The 12,533-nt window shown below is 31.3% G+C and overlaps 1 protein-coding gene across 1 annotated transcript; it reads left to right on the top strand.

The window, feature by feature from the left end:
- Positions 1–577: 577 nt before the first annotated feature.
- Positions 578–2,071, top strand: LOC134238911 (uncharacterized). The gene is made up of 2 exons (XM_062721029.1): positions 578–1,104; positions 1,544–2,071. Exons 1-2 carry the CDS (start codon positions 849–851, stop codon positions 1,795–1,797), a joined length of 510 nt encoding a protein of 169 aa, XP_062577013.1. The 5' UTR covers positions 578–848; the 3' UTR covers positions 1,798–2,071.
- The last annotated feature ends 10,462 nt before the right edge of the window (positions 2,072–12,533 follow it).

The following is a 12,533-nucleotide window of genomic DNA, read 5'->3' on the forward strand; positions in this document are numbered from 1 at the left end:
TACAATATCAGTTATATAAATGTGAAATTTTTTAGATAAAAAAGGAATAAATTAATGTATGTTGAGACTGTTACTCCTTCATGGCACCAGATCCCTTCTCTGATGGTTTGTTTGTTTGTTTGTTGTTTTTTTTTTTGGTTCATGCTTTACTTTGCTCCTGATTTATATTGTTTGAATGGATTTTAGAGTCTGAATAGTGTTCGTTATCTCCATTTGTTTCACTACATCTCTAAATTTCACCCCTCCAGAAAAAGGTGTAAAATTGAAAGCTGCTATATCCTTTCTCGTTGAAATAAAACTTAACTGTCAATACCGGGCAGTTTACTCATTTACTCTCTTTGAAACAATAGAGTTTTACTAAACAATGAGTATCTAGGCAGGTGGTTTCTTCGTAATAATGAATACGCGCTCCCACATCAGTCTGCACAAATCAGCCTTGTTATTATTTGGAAGCCTATCTCTAGATCAAAATGATAAAATTATGTTCTTTAAGCCATTTAAGACTAACAAATCTCGGCGTATTGATCAAAGCACTATTATTTACATCAATACAGAATACTTATTGTTTATGTCTGAAGCTTAGTCATAAATGCCTTTTAAAAGATGTGTTCCCTTTGACAGACCGGATGGTCAAATCAAATGTTATGTAGACCCTTTAACAACATTATTATGTAAGGTGGACTCGTCTCAGATATTTCTGTCTTAAAGGAAATAACGGAATGGGAATTTTCCAATTGGCATTTATATTTGCAGTTTTGTGGTAGGGTGATTTATGAATCATGATGTTCGTGCAAGAGTATCATCAAAGGTGTTCGTGAATAGAATAAAATTCTGATAAAATTTGGAAAATGAATTTCATAGAGGTTGGGCTGCCGCATACAGAGTTTGTACCAAAGAAGAAGGAATTTACCCCAAGGCGCCCTATTCCGATGTCTGGGCTGAGTAAAAAGTACATGGGTTTAGAGACACTGTCCAAATCTGACCTGGGCTCTCTAATCGAAAGACTTTCACAACCTAAATCTTCTTCAAGTGTTCATAACCCTGCCATTGATACCAACGCAGACCAAAGATGTGGTTCGGGCACTTCCGGGGGTAGATTTGCAGGTAACTTCATAAATTACAGGTATCTATAGTGAAAAATTTCGATTTTTGATACTTTTTTCTGAAGAATGACGACTATGGGTGAGGTAAGATTTAAGACACTGTAGTTACCGAAACAGTACTGTGGAATAAAATGTGCCTATTATTAAATATTTTTTATTTATTTTAGGTAAATGTACATGTGATAAAGATAATTTTGAATTAAAAGATACGTTAATCTTAATTTAAAATAAAACAAGCAATATTTTAAAAATATCAGAGATCATCAATTCATTTCAAAAGAGTATAAATATATAAAAATAATTCTAAATTTGATGAACATTTTTATTTTAGTAAATAAAATCATCCAAGTGCTAAAAAAATTAACATAGTATATTTTAATTCCCAATAAAGATTTATTTTCGGAAATGTTTACATTTTAACCTAGCTATTTTGACAACAGGTAACAAGAAGATGAAAAAGTCTGATTTAAACAGTATGATAGCTAGATTGTCAAGCGCCAAATCAGAGAGGATACCGGATTCTAGGCGGATCCAGACAGCTGAGGAGCGGAGCAGACGAGGGGTGACGGCAAGCTTCGCGTGGCAAGGAAAGGGTCCCTTAAGAGGGGGTCTCTGTACATCAAGTCATCACACGCACTATAGAGATCTGCTCAAAAAACACTCTGATAATGACTGGTGCAGAGAAAGAAATTAGTCAGACAACAGATGTGTTTCTATAACCGTTTTATTGCATTGATAATTACATTTTACTGATATTCATTGAAGTTAAAGTTCCCCGTGTCTACATTTTCGTGAGATTCATACTTATCATATTTGCAATTGTTTTGTTAACACAGTACATGTAGCATATTAAAACTTTATTAATTTATTATTAATCTTCCTCATTTATAATTAATCGTAATTAATCATCTTAATTTTAAAATTATAATTATTGTTTTCTACATTTAATCAGTCCCATATTTTTTTTTACAGTTGATCATTGATTTTGACAAGGAAGATTTAAACAATTATTTCTATTTATTTTAAAACATTTCAATGGAGATTGCATAATTAATATACCTATTTTTGCTACATTTCATAAATTATTACGTTATATAAGGAAATCCAATTATTCATTTTAAAGCAATAAACAAAAAGCATTATTTATATATTGATGTAACTGTTACCATACAAATAAAAATCTTTAAAAGTCGTTCATTGTACTCTTTTGACAAATTGAATACAATATTCCCGCCATATCAAGTCTTTTTTGAAAATAGACATCCATTGCTTGTTTTTTTTCATAAGTTTTATTGTTTGCTACCTTATGTGCAATAAACATTAAATTCCTTTCAATATCACGAAGAACAATGTTTTCATAAAATCGAATACAGTATTTCATTATTGCTTTTTTTTTAATCAAAATCAAATATTAAGATTAACTTTTTTCTTGAGATGGATCAAACAAAATAACAGAATGCTAAGATGAGGCAGTACATTTCAATAAATTACTTGGAAGAATAATTATTAATTATATATGTACATTGATGCTTTAAACAATGCTCGTCAATTATTGAAATGCAACCCCAGTATTTCTTAATAAATCATTCAAATTTATATGCATCAAATTTCAATGTTAATCTTGATGAGAAATAATTCAATCCAGCCTGTGAACTGTACCAAAGTGATTTATTTACACAATATCAAACCCCTACGTTTATAATCAAGCTTTTATAATCATCTGAATTTATTAAGTGTTTTCCTTAACATTTGTTTAATGCATTCTTTCGAACACATGATTTAAAAAAAAAAAAAAAAAAAAAAGATAACTTCTAATTACTAGTCACTGCACACTCATTCATCCGGTGTTGTAAAAGACAAATTAATATTGGACAACATTTGTTGATTTATTTAATTTAATAACACAAAAACCTTTTTTCCTTAAAATTTCAGAAGTGAATCCACAGATTTCTTTAAATAACTATGATTTTGAAATCTGATTGATTACATTCTTTCAAATTAATCAGTGTTGATACATGTACTTGATGACGTTTTAATTAGAACTTGTTTTAAATGGAATATGGCCTTCATTGTCGGATTAAAGTACACAATCATAACAAACTGATCTAGACACATAAGACAAAACTTCAAACATTAAAAAGAATATTGACATTTTATACCCTGGGAAAATGTCAGCTTACCCAGTACAAATTAAACCAACATAACTCAACTCAATATTCTGTTTTGTCTTTCATGTACTAAATCTTTAGGCAATATGAATTCGAAAAAAAAAGGTTTATCAAGACAAAATAATTTTTAACGTAAAATTGATGTATATATATTAAGAGATTTCAGTTTATATATATCTGCTGATTTATTAAATGATTAAGGTATATTGCTATTTATCTGTGATGTATTATATGTCCCTCCCCTGCTTTGTCAATCAGATTTGATCAATATCCATCACGCCTTCAAACTGATTAAAAGAATTGTATTCATATTTTTTTTCTATATATGTTGATTGTTGAAAAGTAATCTTAATTGCTTTTAAACAATAAATTCGTTTTAAATATAACATGTAATCATACATATTTTTCTAATAATATATCCAATTTCAATCATGACGTGATTTTTGGACATATGCATTGAGAGGCTAACAAAGAGTTTAGATCTTCTTGTTGATAGCCAGATAAAACACGGGTCTCAACCGTCTCGTTTAAATAAACATTTTGCAAATTCTACAATCAATATAATGACATTGTTAGTAAATACAATCTTTCATTAATAGAATGTTTCCTGACCATTTTGATAGGAATTTCCAGGAATTCCTTAAACTTTTCTTTGCCAAAATACAGATTAGAACTATATAATAAATCATTCATACTGATACTGTTAGAAAGTGGAATTCCCTTAGTCTTAAAACAAGGGAGACAACTTCTATCAAAAAAATTTTGCACATCAGTATTGTAAACCTCAGAAATATTTTTCATGTGGTAAAATGTTTTTGAACATAATTCATACAAGGTTAAGACATACATGTAATTGTATCGGTACTTTAAATTCTGACTTGTATCGCTGTAACCTAATAAACAGTCCTAATTGTTCTTGTGGACTACAAGTTCTAAGATGCATATCATTTGTTTTTCGCTTGTAAATATTATGTAAAAGCAAGGAATTCCTCAATGAATAATTCCTCTTTTGTTTACGCTTATTTTTTTTCTCCACCAGGGCTTAACTTAAATCTTTTATCATTTGGATATGTACCCCTGGATTTTGCAGATGTGGGATCAAGTGTCTGGGAAAAGTGAGCATCCACTGATTCATGACCGGTCAAAATGGACGCTCATGAGTACTCCTGTTAGGGAAACAATCCCACCTCTGCAATGTCCAGGGGTACGTGTTCAAATATTTGTACTGTTAATTTGTATTATGGATTTTTAATTTAGATCGACCAGTTCATTATCTTTACCTTTACATTCAATGGACTTTGAGCTTGTATATAATAGCTGTTCTCTATATATTCCATGTACATGTATTTTGTTCAAATTTTAAACGTATCTAATGTCTAAAGTTTGAAATAAAAAGTCAAGATATTATAAAAAAATATATTTAATACCATTTAAACAACTGTAATGCATAACAAAAATGTGTTCATGAAAATATGGAAATAACTAACCGTATTCAATACGAGTTCAAAAGTCCATAAAACAATACAAATCAGGAGCAGAGCAAACACGGGCCTCCTAAACATCAGAGGTGAGATCAGGTACCACCGGTGTGTGTTCCTAGTTATGATCGGAAAATAACGGGAAAATCGTCGAAAATTCAGCATGTAAATAATGGCCAATAGCTAACAATTAGTAAGAAAAAGTCAGGCAGCATTTTTGACATTATGACAAATTGTATTTGAATATCGACTACAGAACTTTCGAAATGATTACTTTAAACGAGACAGCTAAAATTCTTGTTTTATCAACTTGTTTGTCAATAATTCTTAACTTACCTTGTTTAAGAAATTGTACAAAAGTAGAGCATGCTCTTGTGAATCGAATCAACTGGGAGATATAAAGCCCCATATGTATTTGATAAAGGTTTATTGCTGCATATTATAAGTAAGGGAATTTGTCTATTGAAAAGTTAAAGTCATTGCGTTAATAATAAAGCTCTGTTTCTTTAATAACCGTATTCTAGTTAAATATTCAAATATGAAAGAGATTTTTCAGTCTCTGTGATAGTTTTCATCAGGATATATGAACCCGACAGAATGGAAATAAAATACTTCGTCGATAGATCTAAATGTCGAGTTGAAGGCAACAGCAATTAAGCTTTCTTTTTCTCCTTTTCACGAATAAAGGGACTCAATAGGTACCCACAGATTGCTTGAGATTTAAACTGAAAAAGAAATTAGATATTTGCTTTATGGGATAATCGTAATATAACAATTTGTGCACATACGCTGCTGAATGCATATTCTAAGCGAACTATTTTCAATAGCGCAGGCTTTCGAAATGTTGAAACTGTTGAAGAGTTTCGTGTTTCATATCGTTCTCGTCGATGTTATGTTAGTAGTTATATTCTCGTTTTGATTTTTAGGAAATTAATAGTATATAGTGAATTGGAATTTTAAGAATTAAGATATATATGTGCATTATTTTAACTATTCCAAGACTGAATTTTTAAATTATGAGAAAAAAATGCTTATTGAATAGAAAATATGCGATATTTTCTTGGAAATATGATTTATTAAATTTTAAAATCATAGCATATCTTGGGGTCTGGACTGTTATAATTTTAATTACTGTTATATGGGATATTGTTTTGAATCATATTCATACAAACTCTACCTGTTAAAAATTAATGGCCAAAAGGAAAAAAAAAAATAAAGTATGTACTAATTTCGGACCAGACGATATACTCGACAAATTAAAGCCCGGCTTTCAGTTCTTTCAATACTTTGATTATGTTCTTGGCTTTGGTTTGTGATTTCAATTTTTTTCAAAAGTTCCTTGGAATTTTTAAGTATCCATATCTAATTCACACCATGTACTTCTCGCATATATTCTTGCACAGTACTCCTGAAGTTTCTCCTTCACTGCTGTTAATAGTGAGGAGTAAAGAAAGAGCTTGGTAGAACATTAACTCAACTGGAACCCGCTTTGTATCTTTGTAAGGATTTTTGTGAAGTTTTGGAAAAAAATATGGATATGGTATTTCAAATTCATTCTGGTTGTTGGAAAAATTAAAAACATTCTAAGCTGACATATGATTTTGAAGAATATTCTCCTTAGAAAGGGAGCTATGGGTAAAAGTTGGATTACCACTAGTAAAATTAAATCCCAGTTCCTTTAAAATAAAATTTAGATAATGAGCCTTACAAACAGACATACTTGACTTGTCAGCAAGGATCAGTACATGTACATACATGTACTACATATATTTTTTTTAACTTCTGAATTGCTGACACTATACTCAGAAAAAAGGGGCAGTCCCCTCCCCCTTACAGGTCAGGTGAATAGTTTGAATTATGAAAAGAGAGACAACTCCTATTTGATAACATTTTCATCCAGGTATAAAAGAAAGCATAGGCGTATGGAAAGTGGGGGGGGGGGGGGCTAATTGAAAGGGGGGCTAAACCAACAAAAGAAAGGTAAACCCCAATTTCCAATGCCTATATTACATCTATCTTTGCAAAAAAAAGTAGAAGGGGAAGCCCCCTCCCTCCTGGTTCCGACGCCTATAGAAACTGTTTTAAAATAAGAAATTCTAAGACCATTTTTACTTCCATTTCTATTACCGCCCTATATTTATCATTTATTCAATTTGACAAAAACCACATGTGGCGCAAGTCATACATACAGTAAACAAATATAAAATATATAGTCACATAGATTTTCTTATATTACATGCATCACGTATGAAGTTACAAATATTTCTTGTAGAATTAACATCTGCTGGATTAAGAATTTCATAAGATATACATGTATTATTAAAAAGTGTACAAAATTCACTTCTTAGTTGTTTATATAGAGGACATACAAATAAAAAATGATGTTCATCTTCAACCACATTTTTACAATTAATACAAAATCTTTCATCTCTTGGTATAATTGGGTTACAATATATCTGCCAACCTCTATCTGTAATTTGTGAGCACTTATTCTCAATCGAGTCAAAAAAGAACGAAGATTCTTGGAAATGGAAAAATTTAAGTATGGTTGAATTTCAAGTTTGTTTAGATTCCCTTGACTTATTAACTGGCTGTAGAATGATAATTTACCATTACCTTTTTCTCTGATATTTATTATATCCTTAAAAACTATATTCTCAAAATATTTTTTCAAATTATTTTCAAAATCATTTATTGATAATGCATTAGCATTTAATTGAACCAATAACTTCATCAAGTATAGTTTGTATACAGTTTTGCCAACATGTTTTTCCACTTCCTGCAAGTTTTTCATCCTCTAAATATGCATGTTGTAAAAGTAAGTTTGAATTCTCTTGATCTGCAACAAGTTTTTTAAATCTATAATAATATCTAAATATTAATTTATAAACTCTGAAAATAATGGGAAGTGCACCAAACTCTACTCTAACTGCTAAATTAGAAGCTTTATTATGGACCCCTAAAATGTCTTTCAAGATGAAATTTTGAATTTTTTCAAATGGAGTTTTATCAAAGTCTTTTGTAATTTTCTTAAAATCACTTATCCAGATTTCAGAAGCATAAGTTAAAATTGGTATAATGCATGATTCATATATCTTATACTGATCCTTTACTGAGAGTCTAACATTGTTTGGTAGTTTTGATTTGATCATAAAATATGCTTTCCTTGCTCTACCTGCTAAATTCTCGCATGCATATTTCAATTTACCATTATTTTTTAGGACAACACCCAAATATTTATATTCATCAACAAAATCAATAACCTCTTCTTTAAACTTCATTGTTTTACAACTCAATTTTTTAAGGTTTTTACTAGAAAATACCATAGCATTAGTTTTTTGTGTATTTACTTCTAGCTTCCATTCACAACAATATCTTTCCAGTGAATCAAGACATTGTTGTAGCCCATCTACTGATTCAGATACAAGTAATAAATCATCTGCAAAAAAATAAGCTGTTAAAGTTAATGTTGTTCAATTGAACAGGGCATGTTTTCGAAGAATCTAAATATTTTATAAAATCATCAATAAAAATGTTAAAAAGTGTTGGACTCAAATTATCTCCCTGTTTTACTCCACGATTTGTAGGAAAAAAATCGCTATGAACATTTGATTGTTTAACAGCACATACAGTGGTAGAATATACATGTTCAATAATTCTATAGAAATTACCTCCAATACCTTTATTTAAAAGCTTATGAAGAAGACCAGGCCTTGGGGCCATAAAACTTAGATGAGCTCACTTTTGATCTCAGTCTCACTTTTTCCAAAGGAACATATAGTGGAAAAGTGAGACTGAGATCAAAAGTGAGCTTGTCTAAGTTTTATGGCCCCCAGGCCTGGTCTCCACACAGTATCGAATGCTTTTTTAAAATCAACAAAGCAAGCATATAATTCTGTTTTTTTGCAGAAAACATATTTGTTAATTAATGTTTTTAAAACAAATATATTATCAGTTGTACGACGTTGCTTTCTAAAGCCAGACTGGAAAGGGTTTAGAAGAGAATTACTTTCTAGATAATCTGACAATCTTGTTTGCAGTAGTCCACTAAATAAGTTTCCTAAACAACTAGATAAAGGTATTTAAAGACCCAATTTTTTTACCGTACGGTTACCTGAGGAGGGGGAGTGGTCCAAGTAACAGTGGTGTTATTTACCTGGAGACCCCCGATACCCAAGATGTCAAAAATCTATATACACGTAGCATTACACAGGAAGTCTGTGTCTGGTGATCAGGGTCAACATTCCGTGTTTCATGTCTAAATTTGAGTGAAACTACTTGAAATAATTGAAATATTTCAATATAAAATTTATTTATAAAATACTTTCAGCGATATCTAATGAAGAAAAAAATTATAAAGAAATATCGGTTTTTTTTTATTTAGAAAAAAAGACAAATTAAAAAAAAAGAACACAGAGTAAAACTACAAAGTACACATCATTTTTTAAATTAAACTTGTGTAAAAAAAAAAAATAATAAAATATTCCATTCATTATAAGGTAGGCCTATGCGTCGTGTGAACATATACAATGCACCGTACCGCGATAGGAATATTGCCTAGGCCTATACGTTCTGATCAACAATAGTGTCGAAAATATTCACAATTTCCGGGTGTTCGTGTGTTTAAATTTTTTTTTTTATCGTTTGCAAGATTTCTTTTATACTTTTAAGAATTGATCTTTGGTTGTATTTATTCACTTTTTAATTCCGAATATTGGGTATTGACAGATGTTAGGAAATTCGAACTAAAAGTTACAATCTCGAAACTCCTATAGCTGTTTCGGACATTTCAGAACTTTACAACGGAACATGGTATAGATTGTATTCATATATATGTAGATAAAACATGGGATTTTTTTTTTTCATCCGTGCCGTTTGTGCTAAAATCTTTTCCTATTTATCATATTCCAATTTTAATCTGCAAATAGCGTTCCTGTGCACGGACTGGTCTAAATTCTACAGCAGATATCTTGTACGACATATCGCCTAAAATATACAATATAGCCGTTGAGTTTAAAAGCAAATATTTTATAAAGTCATGTTTTAATTATCTACTCTCAATTGTTTTTAAAATAAAATTTTACCAAGATTCTTTTTTAACTTCTGTGTATACAAGGCGGCTACATGAAAGTGTTTGACGCGTGACCAGGCAATCGTTTTCAAAGGACACAAACTCAGACTATCATGTAGCACGGGTGGCTGACCTGTCAATCAAATCAGAAGCTATTGTTTTTTTAATGATTGACAGGCGGTAAATTATTGATCTTGAATCAGGTAGATTTTGGGGGCGTTAACATAAAATTGGGTGTTTAAATAATACACGTTTCCTTTATCTCAAATATTTTTTAATGCTGGCAGTATATTGAATTTGTAAACGTTCTCTTTTTTCTTTTCTTTCTTTATTTAATTTTTTTTTTTTTTTGAGCTTCAGTAATGAATTACCTACCTGCAGACCCAACGTCTTCATCCTGAAAACAATAATTAATTTTATATTTCCATTTATTTATTTATTTTTAAACAGTTTCTAAGCGCCTAAATATAGTAAAATGCTACCAGAGTTCTGCTTTCTCTCATTTTTAAGGACCTGGGATCCGTTCTACAAAAGAACTTACGACTAAGACCACAAATTTTAAAAGTTGATACATGTAGTAAAATTCTGTGGTAATAACTAATGATTCTGTTTAACAAAATATCTCATCTCATTTCTTTTAAAAAGAATAGATGTAAACCATTTTCAATATGATGTTAATTAGAAAATTATTAACAGACTTACGTGTTGGTCTTAGATTGGTTGTTTATAAAACGAGCCCCTGAACATGACGAATTAAATTACTTGCATGTGATTCGTTTGACACAGAGTGCTTTCGTGTTTTAGCAGCACCTCTAAGGTTATGTACATCCGGTGATGAGCTGACTGTCTCGAGTCTGCAGTGGATTTTGACCATTGGTCGGATTGGTCGAAGTTTTTGAGGTTGACAGTTTATGATGGTAATTTTTTGGATGATGTTTTTTATGCGAACAACCGTATTTAGTATACTCTAATGTAAAGTGTAGAGACATAAATAACGTTATTTATTTATCCATAATGACTTGTGACATGCACTACGCATCAAATGTTTATCATTTGATCTGTAGGCCTATAATATGTTGCCGGTGCGATCGTTAGGGCGAGCGCAGATACTTATCCAGTTTTCATTAGATCGGACTCGTCAAACCGCATGTGACATTTGGTGCGTGTAAGACTCGGACGTCATATGACGTCGTTTGCATGTTGCTTTACCAAACCGAAGCCTGAACAGTGCTGATTTCAATCACTTTATGACTATTTTTCTGCAATAAACAGATAAATTCATTAAATCAAGGCAAGTTTATTATTCGTTTAGCTTTTGTCGTTATTCTCAAGAGAACGTTCACGGTTGCCAGTGATTGGGATAAGCTAGGGAGTAAATGTGACAATGGCGCACCCCAAGTCAGTGTCAATGTGACATTTCAAAATTCAATGCGCCAAACAGACTTTTTAATGGGACATTTCCTAGTTACAAATTTGCAATTGATTACTTGCTGTTTGAATTTCAGTTGACTTTACTTAATTGAAATTGTCAAATTATTGAATGACGACATTAAAAGATACAAAATTAATTAGTATATTTGTATTCACAAGTGTCAGAAAATAAATAAACACTGCAATTTAATTTCAATTCTTTATTTTTTGTGTCCGATGTTTGACATCTTTAAAATGATTTAAAGCCTGGTTTAGATCTATACTGCTTCCCTCCAATTTTCGTTTTGGTTTTTCCTTCGAGACTACATCATCAGTCTTACCGTCAGATTTATCTCCATTCGTTCTGTCAGCATGTTATACTTCTTCCGAGTCATTTTGTAGCGATTAACTTAAATTTGTTTGTTATGATTGTGAAAATTAAGAAAAGTCTGTCCTTATCGGTACGAGGTATTTTCTTAGGCAGCATGCTGCCAGGGATTTATCTAGCTATTTTGTTTTACTACCGTTTTATATGTAAAGGGGAAAAATGAGAGCCGCAGGCTCGACCTGAGCGCCGGAGGCGCGAGTAATCTAGGGGGATCCGGGGGCATGCCCCCCCGGAAAATTTTTAAATAAATGGAGCAAAATCCTGCATTCTTAGAGCTTCTGAGGGCCATTTGTATACCTTTACAAAGGCCACAAAAACTTCACTTTTGAGACAAAATATTAAATTAGAGAAAAAAAATTTAAACTAGGTCAGTACTTTATTTAATTTTTTCTCTCAATATGTTTCACAAATCAATTCCGTTTTTCATGTTTCACTACTAACATTGTATTTGTTGTTACTCCATTCTTCCGATTCATAGTGATTTAAGCTCCATCTTACTCATCTACACTTTTCTTTTTAACTCTGCAATCGCATACGTATATTTTGACATCATGGACATGGCACATGTTTACCGATTCAATATCAAATAGAAGCTTTACTACTCTCTCTTTTAAAAGCGTTCGAATGACTAGGATGGTGAATTAGGATATGCTGTTAAACTTCAATCGGACAAAAACGGAAAATCTCAGTACGATGTTTTAAATATTCTCCGTTTCATCGGAGAATTTTCTATCTGAAAAAGGGGAATTTTTCAACTTTTTCAAGAGGGGAAAGGTACCGTTTACCGGTAGTAAAAACAGCCTTGATAAATCCCTGGCTGCACTCCTGACACCAGTTTATTTCGTGCCCGTTAGCCAATCAGAAAACACGTAACTGTTTGATTAGATACTGGAGAAACAAAAGTCATACGAACGC

The sequence above is a fragment of the Saccostrea cucullata genome, unplaced genomic scaffold (assembly GCF_032062105.1).
Source record: "Saccostrea cucullata isolate Sc308-1 unplaced genomic scaffold, CSIRO_AGI_Scuc_v1 ctg383, whole genome shotgun sequence".
In the NCBI taxonomy this organism is placed as follows: domain Eukaryota; kingdom Metazoa; phylum Mollusca; class Bivalvia; order Ostreida; family Ostreidae; genus Saccostrea; species Saccostrea cuccullata.